At 39.2% G+C, this 17,973-nt stretch overlaps 3 protein-coding genes and 1 long non-coding RNA gene across 5 annotated transcripts; 1 reads left to right on the top strand and 3 right to left on the bottom strand.

The window, feature by feature from the left end:
• Positions 1–4,612: 4,612 nt before the first annotated feature.
• LOC129365885 (uncharacterized) lies at positions 4,613–8,925 on the bottom strand. Its single transcript, XR_008606564.1, has 3 exons — positions 8,846–8,925; positions 8,546–8,584; positions 4,613–4,895 (listed from the first exon to the last, which is right to left on the bottom strand). It is a non-coding gene; the product is annotated as an uncharacterized LOC129365885 (long non-coding RNA).
• On the top strand, positions 5,279–7,572 carry gpx8 (glutathione peroxidase 8 (putative)). Its single transcript, XM_055039431.1, has 3 exons — positions 5,279–5,513; positions 5,681–5,942; positions 7,027–7,572. The coding sequence occupies exons 1-3, from the start codon at positions 5,307–5,309 to the stop codon at positions 7,188–7,190; spliced, it is 633 nt and encodes a 210-aa protein (XP_054895406.1). The 5' UTR covers positions 5,279–5,306; the 3' UTR covers positions 7,191–7,572.
• A 2,556-nt stretch (positions 8,926–11,481) lies between the features above and the next one.
• On the bottom strand, positions 11,482–13,744 carry LOC129366022 (multicilin). The gene is given in 8 exon segments (XM_055039613.1): positions 11,482–11,919; positions 12,261–12,371; positions 12,590–12,798; positions 12,895–12,955; positions 13,033–13,143; positions 13,361–13,440; positions 13,515–13,605; positions 13,607–13,744. Coding segments are annotated over 8 exon segments (1,239 nt in total).
• Positions 13,745–15,417: 1,673 nt separating this feature from the next.
• On the bottom strand, positions 15,418–17,465 carry LOC129365876 (cyclin-O protein B). Of its 2 annotated transcripts, XM_055039426.1 has the most exons (4): positions 17,405–17,465; positions 17,047–17,314; positions 16,231–16,416; positions 15,418–16,149 (listed from the first exon to the last, which is right to left on the bottom strand). In XM_055039426.1, exons 1-4 carry the CDS (start codon positions 17,419–17,421, stop codon positions 15,547–15,549), a joined length of 1,074 nt encoding a protein of 357 aa, XP_054895401.1. In that variant the 5' UTR covers positions 17,422–17,465; the 3' UTR covers positions 15,418–15,546. The 2 variants fall into 2 exon arrangements, with proteins under 2 accessions (XP_054895401.1, XP_054895400.1); XM_055039425.1 differs by lacking the exon at positions 17,405–17,465 and having other exon boundaries at positions 17,047–17,401.
• Between the last annotated feature and the right edge of the window lie 508 nt (positions 17,466–17,973).

Here is a 17,973-nt window from a genome sequence, read left to right on the forward strand (position 1 = left end):
GATGTAATACACACAGTCCTATCAGGGTGGTGAAAATGTGTTAAACAGAAATTTATGACTGTTTCAAAAGTGGAAGGTTTGATTTGCTTTGTTAATCTTCTAACATGTGAGTTGGTGGATTCATCTGAGGGAGGGGGGCTAACATCTCCAACAGGTGAGAAATTCACGGGGAAGCCCTGAGACCAAACATCATCTCTTTCCAGGTCATCTGAGACAACAGATCTGTAGACATAGTTATTGGGAATAAATCATGAAAGGTTCATTCACAGTAAATCTTTATAAATATAATACTTCACCACCTGTGAATTTGCATTGAGGGAAGTCAAACAAGATCCAGATTGTGTCTCAGATTCTTAGCTGTTCATCTTTCTGCCTTCCTACTGTAGCAATCGCTTTTCTCAGCCATGAAGACCATCCTAATGCCGACAGTCACAGGACAAAAATCAAAAACCACTAATCCAGTAGTAAAATAACAAGGTCAGAATTTTAAATAACTAATTTTCTGTTGATGACAGATGACCATCCATTACCTGCTGAGTAACTGCTGTTTCCAGGAAAGCGCTGACACGAGAGACAAGTGTGACTGAACACGCCACCTGCTCCACTTGTGGTCAACATCCCACAACTTAACGTAAAACAGAAACAGTGAGACACCACAAACTGTCATTCTAGTACAAATAAGTCTCAAATTTCTCCTCATAGAGACCCCCACCGTTTTTGTGAAATGGTTTTATAGCTTTTAGCTTACCTGTGTCTCTCATCATCTGCTCCCTGTGCAGATACCTCTACGATCCCAACTTCAGCTCAGACAGGTTGACTTTAATCTGGACTAGGTTGAAAGTGTTCCAGAGGAATCCAAAGATAAACGGCAAAACCCTGTGCAACAGCAAATTCATCACAGCCACTATCGAGAACATAGGTGTCCGAAAGGTCAAAAGATAGAAGAAGAGTTGGATTAAAAGAGGCTGATCAACTCAGCTCATCAAAAACTCACAAAGAAAATTGTATGGGCTACGTTTTTTTGTTTTTTGTTTTTTAATACAGAATACCAGAAGTCAGTTTCCCTGTTCTGTATAACCAAGATATGAAGCTGCTGCTGCTGATGTTGATGATTAACAACATTAATGGACATCTATGTAATCTATGTTGTCAATCTATGTAATTTTTCAATTACATAGATTTATGCTTTAAATATTAATAAATGTTCCGAAAGCCTTGTCAGTTTTTGGCAAAATTGCTTCAATCTATTTTAAATTAACTTTTTAAATAGACCCAAGTAAAATTTTTGCGACTGTTCCTTTTTAATTATGTTCAGGCTTATATTTTATGTGCAAAGAGTAAAGACCTCTATGGTGATTTATCCAGCCACGGGGAGGAATGACATCCGAGATCAGGAGCTTGTAGACGTACCAAACTGGCACCTCACTGCGGGATTTACAAGTAGATTTTTACAAGTCGAATTCTACCTATAGTGCCAAAGTGGATAAAGATAACTTGTGAGAAAATGTAAAAATACATGTAGTAACTCTATTGATCTATGAATCAGTTTCGCTGAACAATGGTGTCACCATAAAACATATTGAACACAATAATAAGACAATGATTATGGAAGTTTAACTTTTCTCTACAAAATAGGTCCTGTTTCACTCATGAGGGTTTGATTGCACTACCGCACTGCAGCTGTAAAAAGGTTATTCTGAGGATGTCCTCTGTCACACCACTCAAACTATGAGTCTGAGTCATTTTTTTCCACATCATTTGAAGTATTTCTAAGCTAAATATAAAGTGAAAGAAAGGGAAGGATGAAATACTGGGGTGGCATCTGCAGCCAAATGTTCTCTCTTTCTCCTGGTCAAATAAAGAAAAATTCTAATGCTGCTACAGCTGATTATTGGTGAAAGAAATCATTTTCTTTTATGATAAACTGTATGCTCATAAACATCAGCAATAGTTAACCTGTTAGTCTGGCTGAAAAGCATTATTTGCTACAGTTAGGTGCATTTTAAAAAATACTTATCAAGTTAGGACCAAAAGTAAGAGTGATTATAATTGTTACTATTTTATATGTTTAAAATCTAAAATATGATGATGCATATTTGCAAAGCTTTTGAGCTTTGACATAAGAACCTCTTTGAGCAAAACCACCAGAAAAACCCATCAGACTATGGTCAGAGACCACACTAGCAATCAGCTGCATATGCTAAAAAGAATGTGTTTTGAGCCTATTTAGTTCAAATTGAGCATGTTCAGATATTTACATTTTACAAAAACACTGTGCTACTGTTATATCATACCAAGAATGTGCAAATAAACTGTTTATGCTTGCAACATTAAGCACATTTTATTTCTTTTTTTACTTGCATATCATGGACCTCGAGAATTCCTACCTTATAAATTTAACATGCCATTACATTTTATGATTAGTATGCATGACTTTCTCTTTCCTGCACGCATGGTACTGTGCATCTAGGAGTTTTATGAACAATCTGTGTTGTTGTGCATTAACAAATGACCTATTTTGATTTATTTTGACCTATTTCCTACTTGCCTGGAGCCACAAACAACTCCATGCAAGTTTTCTTTTGTGCGTTAGCTGAGTCATATTGACCATAATGAACATAGTTTGTAGTTGATCATCTTTACAAGAGGAGATTTCTGTCTTCAACTGAAGGATAGTTTTTCTCTACTGGTCTGTAGACAAGAAGTGTGGTTATACTTCTAACCTCACTTCCTTAACAGAAAGGTCTGACTCAAAGCAAAACTTTTACCTAGACTTCAAATTATCTACATGTGACTGAGCACAAATGAAAAATAGAAGAAAGATAAGCTTTTATTTAATCTTGAACAATGGAAAAGTTCAATCTTTTTTAACTTTCCTTCCCTTCTGTAAAAAGTATTATTTTCTTACAGTAGTCTTTCAGTAGGGATTGTGTCTTTCCCGTGAAACTCATAATGGCAAAATTCTTCAACTCACTTACATACATGTATGTGAGACTGTACAGAGAGTCTAGTGATAGAAGCCATCAGTGACTGCACAGCTACAAGCTCCAGCAGCTGAGATGAGAGAGACTCTGCATACAACTGTTGTCAGTCAAAGCTATATGGGAGAAAATCCCTATCATGTTGGAGAAAGTTATGATTAGTCTAAAACTGAACAGTCAAGGCACTATTTTTGGTGGACACCATTCATCCTGTGAAGTAAAGTGGTGGCAGAGTCATGTTATGGGGATGCTTCACTGCAGCAGGGCCTCAAAGCTGGTAAAGGCAGAAGGTAAAATGAATGAGGCAAGAGAACTACAGCTTCTTTCTTGTAAAGCAAGAGGCTTCCAGCTAAAGACTCACACATGGTACAACAAGGTTGATGTTCTTGGGTGGCCCAGTCAAATCCCACACCTCAGTCCCATGGAGAGTTTGTAGCTGGATTTGAAATTGGCTGTTCACAGCCAATTCTCCTGCAACCTTTAAGAGCTTGAGCAGTTTGCAAAGTAAGAATAGAGTAAATATTGAGAGTTATCCACAGAGTCTGTTCTGTGGTTGCTAACAAACATGCTGACTTGAAGCAGGGAAATACTTATGCAGTCAATTAATCTATCTGACACATTTTTTATTTATTTGCCGTTATTTTGTAGACATCTATTTTCACTTTGACATGAAGGGGTTTTATTTGTAAATTTGTTTTGTCAAAAATACCCCCCAAAAAACTAATTACATTGATTTGTAAAATCATCGAAGGGTGTGAATACTTTATTATAGGTACTGTGCGGCAGTAATTATTTTTTTTCCTGGCACAATGAAAGTACAAGCTGCTGACAACAATTGAAAAAATTCTTGAAAATTTGCTCTCATAAAAGATTTAAAGTTGTACACCACTTTGTTTTTTTTGTTTTTTAACTCAACATTTTTGCTTTTTCAGAGCAAAAATGGCTCTGAAAAAGCCATTTTTGCACAACTTTATTATTTGTTGGCGTTTCTGCTTACATCCATCTTCTGGATCTCACAGAGCATTGTGGTGAGTTTAAAGCCACAATTATCTTCTGCAGTTGTCCACCAGAGATGACTCAGCTTCAAATGCCATAGAAAATCCTAATCAGTACAGCAATTTACCAACTTGCTCGTAAGACATGGGGAACTGTTCATATTCCTATAAGTCGAAAGGAGCTGAAGTGAAACTACACTCAAACCATATGTCAAGATGAGGTTTCTAACAACTGTGCAAATTTGTGATTGCAACACAGATGTGCAATGGTGTGAGTCTCACATGTTCAGTGGTACCCTCAATGCGGGTAAAAAGAGCATCGCAACGATACTGCAAGATGCACAACGCAGTGAAACATTTATTTCATTTTTGTTGCACAGTGCAATGCATCCTTTATTTTCTCTGCAGTGCACATTCATATTGTTTTTATTAGTTTGTTTGCATTTTTATACTGGAATAATATCAAATAAAAACATGAACATGTATGTGTCTTTAATGTGAGTGAAATAATTAAATATATCTTACAACCCAATGAATGATAAGAACAGTTAGAAAACTTGTCATGTGCAAGTGAGAATAATAAATGTTTATATTTTGATATTATTTTCACAAACTGGAATTTTAATCCTAATTTTGGTAACATCTTAGTTTCTGATCACATTTAAGATTATTTATTCTCTTTATCAGAAGGTGTTACAGAGGTTTCTTGCATGTCATATTGCAGGACATTGTGTTCTTGCATGGGTTTTTTTTTTTCGTGAAAATGCGAGCTCCAGCCTCCGACAGAAGGTGTAAAACTCAAAAAGAGAGTCACAGCGCCCCCCGAAGGGCAGCGGTGTACTGGCAGCTGGACCTCCTCTGCTGCTTCCATTGATGCTCCGCCTCTTGAAGGGTCTGTATGCGACTTCATCAGCGTCGCCTGTGAAGAAGAACAACAACAAAAAAAAACATTGGGCATGAGAAATTGTACATTTCATAAATTTTATAGTTTGGCAAAAAATAATAGTCACCCCAAAGCTGACATCAAGCCCTGGAATCAACTTTTGGAAAGTTAGTTCCTCTTGGGAATTTCACAATAAAATGTTCGTGTCTCTGCGAATTTAAAAATAAATTTTGTGAGACATTTCTTTATAACTTTTGACCTGGTATAACATGGTATGAAATGTTTAAGAACCGTGATTTTTTTAAATTTAGCACAGCCTTTAGAAGCTGTTTATTTTTAAGGCAATGAGTTTCCTGTTTGTAGGGATTTCCCCCCCCCCCCCCCCCCCCTTTCATCCTCGAGTCCGCCCAGACTTTTCTGCAGGATTCCTAACTCCCCCCCTCCAAGATGGAGGCTCTCGGAGGTTATCCCACCAAGTCCTCCAAAGCCAGAATAAAAAGGCTCAGGGTCCTGGTGAGCATGACAGTCGGTATGGGGTGTTTATTCCTCCTGCAGACGCACCTGGTGAAGCCCAGAAGACAGAAGGACTTTTATTCGTTTGAGGTGAAAGACGCAAAGGGGAGGACGGTATCCCTGGAGAAGTACCGAGGAAAAGTACGTCCACATCATCACCAGGCGTCTTAAGTTTGGCAGTAAATCTCTGCAAGTCTCCATTTGGAAACAGAGATTACGTTTGTCTTCTATACTTCCTACATTCTCGTCATTCCATGCTGTGCAGGATTTTGTTGTGATAATTGCTCCATGGTTTCTGTCCTGTTCAGGCATCGCTGGTTGTAAACGTGGCGAGTCACTGCCAGCACACGGAGGCGAGCTACAAGTCTCTGCAGGAGCTGCACCGGGAGCTGGGCACGTCTCACTTCAACGTCCTGGCCTTCCCCTGCGGCCAGTTCGGGGACACGGAGCCCGGGTTCAGCCGCGACATCGAGGCCTTCGCCAAGTCCACCTACGGCGTGACGTTCCCGTTCTTCAGCAAGATCAAAATCCTGGGCACGGAGGCTGAGCCTGCCTTCAGGTTCCTCACAGGTCTGCAGGAAAACAATGTCCTGTTGCATATTAACAATTTCGGACAACAATTGCTGACTTTAATTGATTACTTTTTCAGGGGGTAGTGGTTATATAATTAATATTATGCTTGAATTTAGTGTGGATATTTCTCTAAACTTTCTAAAACTTTCTAAAATCATTTCTATGATTTTATCTGTGTAGGATAAAATCAATCAGACATTTAAATAATGAAAGGGTTCTGTAGGGTCTTGATGGAGTTTTACCCAGAAAAGACAGTTTTTGGTTATTTTTTTATTATAATGGGTCATTTTTAAAACATAAAAAGAATTCAGAAAGATATAGACAGCAGCACTAATATTTGGATAAATATTAGCTTAAAGTATAACTGTTTTCTAGACATCAACAATCTTTCAGCAAAATTCTGACTGGATGTTTTACCACTGCAAGTCAATTTTATTGACTTGTTTGCTGGCAGAGACTCAGACTCTTAAGTGAAGTCTTTAGGGTTGAAACTGAAGTGAATGCTAATATGAAGAAAATCCAAGAAGGCTATTATGAACCTGTCAGAACTAGTTTTGATTGCTCCACGTGTTTTTCAAAGAAAAACATTATGGTGGTAGGAGAACCAGCTATGTCTAAACAATAACAAAGGTCAATGTTTGGAGAAGCTAAGATTAGACTTTCATACCTTGTTAGCACTGAACAAACTTTTGAACATGGCATTGAAAGCATCATCATGATGTTTTTGCTGCCAGTGGTAATAGAATAGCATGTTTCACAAAGTGGATGAAATCATGATAATCCAATCTTAAGTGAATGACATTCTCATCAGTTATAAGTGTTTAAAGGTAAACATGTGTGTATTGTTTCACCAGAAAAGCTCAACACACATTTAAAGCGATGTAAAAAAAAAAAAAAAAAACTATGCACAAATATAGAAATGCTCTTGTATTTGCATAGTTACATTGTTAGAAAATTATATTTGTTTATAGTAAATACATTTATATGTTGATTTTTCTTTTGTTGTATTGCTGTTTTGGGATGTCATTATAATTTTCAAAAAATAATCCAATCAAACTAAATTTTTTTCCTTTCTTTTTAGATTCTGTTCAGAAAATACCAAAGTGGAATTTCTGGAAGTTTCTCGTGAATCAGGAAGGAAAAGTGATCCGGTTCTGGAGAACAGACGAATCCATGGAGAGCGTCCGAAAAGAGGTCACAGCACTGGTGCGAGAAATCATCATAAGGAAACGTGGGGAGCTATGATGGCAAATGCTTGGTAGATATGGGACATTTTGCCACTTTGTGTCAAATGAAGCCGTGCTGGTAAAGCCTGGAATGACTGAAGTGTCAGCAGAGGGCATGTGAGAGATCTGTTGCTCCAGAAAGAAGTGTTGGAAGGGTTTTATTTGAGTGTTGGCCATTTTATCGGACAGTAACCACTGAAGATAAAAGGTTGTAAAGCCCTCAGTGTTGGGTTTTTAAATAAATAAAAAAAAATCTCTATGTTGTGCTTCTTAAAGTAATTTTCTAAAGTTTACAATCTTGTTTTTAAGATGAAGCCTGCCTTTTCACCTTTTAGTGTCTGATCTCATCCTTTCAACTGTATCTCATCCTTTTAACAATAAAATAATGTACCTCAAGATCATCAGTTATTTTCTCCAACGACTTTTCAAATCCTCACCTACAGCTTTTCTACATGGAGTTTTCATGTTCTCATGCTTAGTGATCTCTGCGGATAGAAAGCCCCACTGCGCACAGACAAGTGGGTGGATGAATTGATGTTTTCTCTAAAGTTGATAGTGTCCATTTCTCATTTTTTAATGAGTCTTATGGTTCAGATGCTACATTATGTCTTTATGCTGTTTTTATTATACAGAGGCAAACAAGCCTTTAGCATCTAGAGTGAGATGAAGCTACTTTGCAAATGCAGTAGGAGCAACAACTTTGTCTTCTACACACAACTTTGACATTATGTTTATTAATAATGAGTGCTGTGTGGTTTTTGTACATTTCAGTATAGGTATATAAATATGCTTAGATTATTGTACACCATAATTCTTAGCACCTAGAAACCAATAACTGAAAGAGGACCAACCTTCATATTCATACTTTTTTTTATATTGCAATGATTTCTCTGTATTGAGTATCTCACAAGGTCAAGCTGCTGTGGATTTCTCTGACAGTTTGAGTGCAGCAGCAGGTAAGCTGGCACCTGACGACCCCACCAGCTTACGAGACACTGCCTACAAACCAGCTAAGAAGCACCAGAGATCCTTTTCCGTTAAGATATTTATACAAAAAGTCCTCCAACATTTACAAGTTGAGCGTAAATATAACCGTTATGGTAGCAGAGCGCTGTGAGCTGAAAGAGAACTCGTCAGCTAACATTACACTGCCTCCATACCAGTCACAACTAAAAGGTCTTCTGCACCAAACACATTTTGCAGCCCAGCTTCAGAAGCAGGTATTTCTAAAGGTTATCTTGATAGCATCAGTGGGTTGGGGGGTGCAGCTGCACACAATCAAATCTATAGCCACACTGTCACCTGCATCTCAGATCTTTAATCCAGAAATCAGAGAGATTCTGATTTCATTTGGACAAAGAGTTTTCATCTTACCTTGGGAGAAGGTCATCTTATCCTCATTAAAGCATCCTCCTGATAAAGAGGAGAAATTAAACAATTGAGCTCATAATTCAAAACAAAACGAGTTTTTGCAAAGTTGATCAGTAAGAAGGTCTAACAAGACTGAAAGCTAATGAGAAAAGAATTGAAAAGTGTCTAATGCAGAAGAACCAGGAATGGACTGTGATTTGTGGAAAGTTTGCATGTGTTGCCTTGGAGCAACAGCAGCAACAACAGATTAAACAAAGAAATACACAGACGGGCAACACCACCACCATAATTTGATCTACTTACCTACTTATTTGAACGTCTATGTGAATTGTCCCCCCATCTACAGAGATCATTTTTAGCCCCTGACCACCGCTGAGACCCGGGCCATACGTGCCTCTCCTGCTCGGACTCCCCTCCTAAATACTCCTGCAGGGCGGACAGCAGAGCGGGAATCTGCGTCTTCTGCTCTGCCATTGGAGGCCTGCTCCTGTTTTTTTTTTTTTTTTTTTACTTTAAGTGGCTTGTCTAGTGATGAGTTTTGCATCCTTGTTTCCAGTGCAACAACTAAGTAGACAAAGTAAAGCAAAACAGCAACGCGGTAAAGCTTTAAAAGATGAGGTGGCAGCGGGCTGTTGGCCCAACATAAAGACTCTAAACCTGAAAATGAATTAGGCTACACACCTGGATTTGCTATCTTAATTTGATATCATTTACCAAAAAGGATCTGGGAATCATTTGACTATTTTCTAATTTAATATTTGTTTTCTTTTGTTACAACTGAACAAGCGAGCAGAGTCGTTAAGTCCAGTTGTGCGTGTTAGAGTTGTGTTAGTGTAGATTCAGTGGTGATTAGTTGTGCGTCAAAATGCTCTTTTTTTGTATAAAAACAGAAAAACCACACATATTTTTAGATTGTTATTATTTTCAGTACACTGGCATAAGACAAGAAATGTAGAGGAAGGAATCGCTTTGAAAATGTTTGCAATATCCTTAAATAATAGCTTTATTTACATATTTTTTTATTTACATATATTTCTTTTTTTTTTTTTTAAAGAACTACTGAATATAAATATCTTGAAGTGCAATCACTACTTTTTCTGTTTTGCACGATCTCTGCAAAACTATTAATAAAACTATTAATATTCCTGGCAGAAAATTTGACCTGATTGAAATAAATCTGGCTGCCTGGCAGGCAGCTAGAAAACATAACTGTCGCGCGGTTCACAGCGTTTGGTAACGAGCTGCTGTTGTGGCGCTAAGTGAGCTGAACGGCGCGAGCGATGCGCACGTTCTCGCCACCTGCTGCCTCCATATGGGCCTTAAACAGCGCGAGCTCGAGCCTGGAAGAGCGCGACAGGTGGGCGGGGAGGCGGGATGTTGCGTCTGCAGCTCCAGTTTAACACACCTTTGCTTTTTGATTCGACAATCTGACACTTTAATTAAAGTCACTACTTGTTCTCTAACTGATTGGTTGAAATCTCTATTCTGTTATGTTTATTTATTTCTCTTTTTATAAATTTTTTTTTGCAGGCATGCTTCCCGAACACTTTTTAAAAGACAATCTTTCATTTTGACCCTGAGTCTTGAACACCTAAGGAACAGTTTTGGTTTTTTTTCTCCAATCCTCTTTCCCGCGACTTTCATTTGCAGCCTCCTCCCTTTATTCACCTAAGAAACCCACTCTGCCTCTCAGATTTTTTTTTTCTTCTTCAGTTTGGCGGCCGCTGAACCGGTCAAATTTGCTCCAATCGGCTCAAACAATGCTTGCTCCCCGGATGCCTTTTTATTCGGTGGCAGTCATTGGTTTCACAGCGAGCTTCATGACTTTTCAGCTCTTTAGAATATCACTGAAGGTTAATTTATTCAAGTAATTAAATGCGAAAGCAAAGCTCATGTCATAAAATCGATTCACACAAAGAGTCATACATTTGAAACGTCTCCATAGTTACATTTTATAATTCCTTACATAGGATGAAAGCCCAAAACCAAATTTAGACTTGACAATTGTTCAATAACCTCTAATGTGACATAAGCCCCAACAAGCAATGGCTGTACAATATGCTCCATCCAAGCTTATTATTAGAAAGTTGAGTGGAAGGAAAATGTATGGTAGAAAGACACTCCACCCATGCCTTGTGCAGAGCACCGAACCAAAAACAATGTCCACTGTCCGGAGTATCTTGCCTGGGCTCAACGTTCTCTTTTCAGCTTTACTGCTATGCTGATTTTATTTTCCATTTTCCATTGTCATTTATTTTTATGAATGTTTAAATATAGAAGAGGTTTGGGGACTTCTCCTCCAATACAGCATTTAGCAAGTTGAAGTAACAGCCTTATTGAGCATATAAACGGTAAAAACAAAACCTGTTCATATTTCAAGGCAATAGTCAAGGAAGATGGCTGTAAAGGACCAGGGCTCAGGGCCTTTTCTCATGCAATCAGATTCAGACAAAAATCAAGGAAGCCTCTGCATATTAAGGCAGGTCATAAGGTTTAATTTGTTTCTTTGCTCAAACAAGAGGATTTTACAGTAAAAGGTTTCTCGTAACTGATTAAACATTTGTTGTATTTCACATTTTTATATGTGCTCAAGTGTGGAAAAAAAAATGCAAGTTTTTCTCCAAAGTTGAAGCAAAAAGAAGTTTACTTCAAGGCTTGTAAAATATATATTTTCCAACAAAAAATGCAATGAATTCAAAATTCCTCATATCTTTAGGCATGTAAACAAAAACAGAATGTGAACAGCAGAGAGGGAGGTCTTATTTCCTTAAAGCACCACTTTTGTCTGATTAGCTCACAAGCTACCTGAGGAAGATATCATTTAATAATTCACAGATACCACAATAGACTAGAAGTTAAGCATTAACCGCTGCAGCCCACCCACTTCTCTCAGATTTATGGCACCTTCATCACAAGAGCCCCAGTGGCAGTCTCTCATTTCAGCTGCGGTTAGGAACCCAGCGGAAACGGTACCCCCCCTGCAGGGTCCTTGATGTAAACGCATGCCCATGAGGAAACACCTGAGTCCGAATGGTGCAGTGTTCTCTGACGGAGGTCCTGAAGGATGAGACATCTTCTGCAGCCTCTGGTGCATCAACATTCACAGTGCTGCTGTTATTAGGAGTGGACATATGCAAACTTGAGAATGCGCCATACATGCGTATCGTCTCGGACTCCTGTGGTGATCCTGCAGCGCTGTTGAGCAGCACAGCATTGCAACGTGTGCTGATGTCCCTCAGCATGTCCTCCACCGAGTCAGAGGACTCTGTTTCATAACCTTCATCCAGACGCTGCCTCTTGCAGGGACTCAGAGATGTGTTTTCAGAGGTTGGTACCTTCGGTTCTCCAGCATGAGAATCTCTGACTGTCATGAGTCTCTAAAAGAAGTTCACACTCATCAACTATATAAATATGCATTTTTTTATTTTTTTATATAATACTTTGCATTCCATATAAACATGACTGAGACAAAATGCTGTAACTATTCAACTCTATGAACTATTCAGGACCCTTATAAAGCTCCACCTCTTCCTCAGGGTCAATCTGAAAGGTCTTTCCTTCATACTAGGAATGTTTTTTTAGGACAGATTTTTACCTGCATTTATCTGATTTGTTGTTGGTTCCTGCATTGGAAATGCCAGGGGGGTGGGGGGATGACCCATAAAAACTACCCTGGTTCCTGAAAATAAAAAGATGAATTTTGAGCTTGTTTACTCACTTCAAGGACTGAGGCGAGGTGTTTTGCTCGACTCGCCAGTTGCTTGAGGTACAGGTTTCTTTCCTGAAGAGAATTCAGTTCTTGTTGTCGCTTGTGAAGACTCTCCTGGAGCTGCAGACAGAAGTTACAAGATGTTTTCAGTTATGCTGTCTGCTTTTGGATGTCCTCTATACTGTGTTTTAAAAACATATTTAAAAATGTATGCTGAAATATTCAATATTTTGCCCCACTAAATAATATGATGGACACAAATTTTGCTTTGTCATTTGCATCACATAAAGTTGAGTCAAATCTGCAGGGACACAAACAATCCTAAGATTATGTTTTACCTGTTTGTTGATGGCCATTGAGTCTCCAAGAGCCCTCCCCTGGTGCTCTGCAACACTCCTCCATGAATCTCCATCCTCTGTTTTTTCTGTGGAGGATTGAACCATGCTGTCCTCTGGAGAGAAATCCCTCTGAGGAGTTAGAGGGGGTATAACACATCCCTGAAATGGGAGAAGTTCAGACAGACAACTGTCTCCTGCAGCAGTGGAATCTGAGAGAAGAGAAAGATCACCAAGGAAATAATGAGCAGGAGTTTGGAGGAAGGGTGAGTAGAAGTCATTTCTTTCCCAGAAGTTAGCTCCCTCACCTGTGATGAAATCCATTGCATAATCTCCATAATGCTGCTCGTCTATATCAGACTCGTTCACCTGTGACGAGATAAAGCTGATTATCAACATGATGTGTTTTGGTAACTAAAACCACAAAGAAACCATGACAACTGTACCTGATAATCCCACCAAATCAAAGTAGAGCTCCAGGAGTGAATCTTGGTGGTCATTTCAGATGTGTAATGTTGTGCAGAGAGGCAGTGTGTGGAAGGAAACTTCAGGTGGTGCTAGTGTTTAGTAGCCTGCCTGTCATGTGTAAACTACAATCCCATTTGAGAAGGATTCCCAAAGTCAAACATTAACAGAGGGGGGCTCAGACTGTCTTACCAAATAAATATCGGTGTTGGTTTTGTATCAATTGTGAAACTAAACCAAGAGTCAGCATTGCAACCAGATCAAACACAATTCCTGTGATTTTGTTGTTTAAGATGATTTTATTCTCACCTGACAGACGAATGAGTTTCTCTCCTGCTCCACAGCAGATGTACAGTCCTCCAAATCCCCCCAATCAATTGTTGCAAAACCTAAAAGATAACGATATTGTAAAAAAGAACCTAAACCTAGTATTTGGAGTTCAGTCACAATATTGGTGGTTTACCTTTGCAAGCAAAGCGGGGAAATTCAACATAAACACTAACAGGACTGCTGCATCTTGGAACCTGGAGTTTATCCTGCAGGAACAGCGCCTGTCATGAAAGTTTTCATTCATTTGCACATTGCACTTTGCAGAGAGAGAGAGAACTTGCTTACAATTGCTTTCCCCCTGCCCTGTCCCAGTCTGTTGGGCCAAGCAGCACCGAAAGCGTTCCCTTCTTTTTGCGTCTCCATCATCAGCTCCATCCATCAGAAACTGACAGGGACATGATTCAGATTTGGAGCTGATATAGTCGACTTTCTCCCGGTTTGTGTCTCTGTGTGCCGCGGTTTCCCTTTCCTGGCCCAATCAAATTCACTAGTTCGGTCTCTAGGGAGTGTCGGCGTCCTCGGAGATGAAATTAGTGCAGTATGGGGTTTTCTGTTTAAAACTGGGAAACGGTGCCGCGCAGAACGGCGCCATCGCAGCGCCAGCAGGTGCGCACCGCAGCAACATCCCGAAGCAATCAGGTCTCATTGTAATTATGCAAATTACACACACAAACGCATAGTGAATATTTACTGTAAGAGTCAATACATTTTATAGAGATTGTGTATAGGCTGAACAAAAGATGAACATGTGGCGTCCGTACATATTTATTTTAATAACATGCTTAATTTGCGTAACATGCGTAATTTCAATCCATTTGCGTAAAATATCTTTTATTAACACCAAAGCTCGCTGCCCTCGAAAAGAAAAGTGGAAAAGGAAAAAAAATCTCTCGGAGTAGAGAGTTCAGTAAACACTTGTGACAAATGCCTCAATTAGTAAACAAACAGGGGGATGTCAACTGGTCTTTATGCACCTGTGTGGCCGAGCTGCCACGCGTAATGGATTAGCAGATAAAGCCGCGAAATTGCCTGGGCTGTGTTGGCATAGTTTGTCTCTAAATACTGCTGCTAACAAAAACGATGAAGTGTTGACCTTCAGGGAACAATAGCCTCAGGAATCACTACTTTTAGAAAAGTGTTTATTTTCTGTGTTGGTCACTCCAGGTAAGACCCAACCATTATTACATGACCCTTGTAAGATTTGTGTTAGTCTTGTCATGCGCAATCTGGTTGAAAGAGAGATGATTATGGTCCTTTTCACTAGTTTTAATTTTCTTTCAGCTCCAATTTATATAGTATTTGATTCCTTGCAACCCTATCAGCAAAGTCACATGGAGGATCATACGGGGTGGTTCTCTTCTGGCAGTGCGTGCCATGCTATTGAGATGGATCGAAAGGTCCCCTGTCTCATGTTCATTGGCTTTCAGGAGATGTGTGTCCGTGTGGAATAGATTAATGATTTTATTCTGTATCAGATTGACACATTTTAATTGATCTGTGGTGTTTTCCTGACATGTCATCGACTGGCGGTGATTGGATCCATTTCTATAGTTTTGGTTTTCTGCTTTCTTTCAGCGCAGTGGTCAGTGGAAATAGCAGCGATTGGCAGAAGTTATGTCTTATTCTTAACTTCAACAGAATGTGAATGTGTGACAAGTATGAGATTTTTTATGAAAAGTGCACAAGATAAATGTATAAATAACCCCATTAGCTTTTTTCAAATATTACAATCAACTTAAATGTATTTGATGGTGAATTTATGAGCTACCTAGAAATGATAAAATTGAAGGATTTTTCATTTATTTATTTTTTTAAATGTCCAGTTCTTATATGTTCAGCAACTCTAAATCAATACTTTGTACGATTGCTGCATCACAATAAAGTAAAAGTCAACAATTTTTTCATACACTTTATTACTTAAAACAATTAATAAATAAGATACAATGTTTCAAAACCCTAAAGAGATTACAGAAATGTGTAAGTAGAAAGACAAATAAATAAAATATAATACTAAGTTAACCTTTAGTGGTTGCAAACATATGACTGTTCATGAAGGATTTATGCAGCTCACGTCTACAAAAACATATCATCATCATGCACTGCTTCTCACACACATCATAATAAACTAAGAAAAAAAATTAAACCAGCTTTTTGATGTTTTATTTTCATGGCATCACTTTTAAAGTCTCCTGATTCAGTGACACCAACATCTTTAGGTTGTCTTTGCATTCCTGCACCAGACTGCAGTCCTGATCTGAAGTCGCCTCCACTGTCAAACCTGGACTAAAGGTAGAGCTTTCACATGACTGGATACAAACTGGCTGCATATATGGATCTCCACTGAAACATTCCCATTGGTTTTCCACCAACTCTACGGCTGCCTGGTCTGCAAAGCAGTGTTCGGTTCTCAATAATTCACATGCAAGTCTCAAGGCACAGCAAGCAATCAGAGATGGTGGGTATTTATTGAAAGCATAGTCTGCTAGAGTCAACTCACATACGTTTTCTGCAAGCTCACGGCACTTTCTGATCTTTGCTATCTCTGAACTCACTGCTGAGAAGCCGTCACTGATATTGTTCTTAATCACAAACTTGGCAGCCTTGACAAGATTGCTGAAGTAATCCAGGAAGAAGGCCAGGGTGGGCGAGGCGAGGCGAAAGTTAAGGCGAAGCAGGACGAGGCACTCCAGGTTGCAGAACTGCTCCTTGGTGAAAGCATCACAGCACAGAGACAAGAGATAGCTGACCGATGGCGAGCGTACCTCCACCTGTAGAGACAAAAAAGAGATGGGGAACATCTGAATGGAGTCAGAGGGATCTGCCTCTGAAAGATTTCACTAAAGACTGACCTGTTTACTGGCTAAGAGGAGAGCAGTGACACCCAGGAGCTGGAAGCAGTCTGTGGCCACTGGAGTGGACGCCAGGAACCTGTCCATGATGTTCACTGTCAGGCAGCAGCACTCAAAGGACAGACGGAAGAGTTTATGGACGGGGATGAGCCAGCTCACCAGCTTACAGCGTGCATCTGCAGTCAGCTGCAGGCAGAGTAAAGAATCATCAGAAAGCTGACCCAAGTCATACTGTATGAAAAAATATTTTCCCCTTATGAATTTTTTGTTGTTGTTCATTTTTCACACGTTTCAGGGAAAAAATAATCTAAGTCAATCTGATTCTGTAGATTCCAAAGCACTAAATGCCTTTTAAATCTAAAAACTGATTGTACCACGCTCACCAGTGTTAAATGCCATTTAGAGTTTGCAATAAATAGAAATGTGCTAATGAATTATCATTTTTCCAGTACCACAATTTTACTTGAAAATTGTCTCAAAACAACAATATTATCATTTATTGCAATATCTTCTGGAAAAAGTTATCATCCAGCAAAATGTCTGACTTTGAAAAGCTGTATTTGTTTATGAGATGTTTTAGCTATACGTTCTATTTGGAACATTTATATTTCTGTTTGGGTGTCAAAGTGAAATTAAAATCTAAAGACAAACCATCAGAAATCCATGTTTACCTTGAAACATAGATGCTACATATTCTGTGAGCGGGTTTGACATTATAAAGCTAATGCATATTCCTGCATGTGTTCAAACTAGTCAGTTATGTATTTTTGATCCTGAGTGATCTACTGTAAATAGGCTGAATTTCTGTTGGCCTACTTGTGGTTGACGTGCCAGGCTTTGGCAGGGATGAAACTGCGCCTCTTTCTCCCTCTGGATCCTGAAACCGACGTCTCCGTACTGAAGGTACCAGTGGGACAGCTGTCCATCGCCGGACTCTGGTTCTTCTGACTCCAGTTGGGATGCATCCGTCCGACAACGGGGCGGAATGGGAGAGGAAACCAGATCGTCCTCGAATCCAGAGTCTCCCAGTTTGGACAAAAGTCTCTGCTTTCTGTGCCGAGCAGTCTGCTGGGGCGGCGTGAGTCTTCTTTCACAAAACATGTCGCAAACTGAATCGTCCTTTCTAAATGACACCATGTCTACCTGTGTATGCTTTTGCGTATAAACTTCTCACCGAGCTCGATGCTCCATGGAGAGTGGTGCCGCGTAGTGACGTCACTTTTCCCGGGGTAGTCCCCGCTCTTGGGTCTGGGCTTTCTTCCGTTGCTAAGGCAACGGGAGCTCAGTCTCACCATCCCATAATTAACAAACCTTTACCATGTGGCAATTCTAGAGCAGCTGTTGCTTTTAGACTTATTCTGCAAGACAAAACAAATAGACAATAAAAATATACTTATTCACAGGTCACATGAAGAACAAAGTTCATTTCATAAAGTGTAAATGTGTATATTTAACAGGAGTTTCACCTAAAACTGCCATCGCACGTTGGTTACTCATTTGAAAATGTGAAATAATCAACTTTTGAGGACTGAACAACTGAGTAAAGGCCAAGCAGAATATAATAGTGTCCAGTTTTAAGAATTTTAATTGTATTTAATTTAATTAATGGCTTGACTAATTGCTGGTTCTAAATTTTCGATATTGCACTGCTGTTATTGTTGTCTTCCATAATTTTTCTGTTATATTTTATTTATCAGCATTATTCTTACTGTGTATGATATTTTGTTTCAATATTACAGTCAT

The sequence above is a fragment of the Poeciliopsis prolifica genome, unplaced genomic scaffold (genome assembly GCF_027474105.1).
Source record: "Poeciliopsis prolifica strain line A6 unplaced genomic scaffold, Auburn_PproV2 SCAFFOLD014, whole genome shotgun sequence".
NCBI lineage: Eukaryota > Metazoa > Chordata > Actinopteri > Cyprinodontiformes > Poeciliidae > Poeciliopsis > Poeciliopsis prolifica.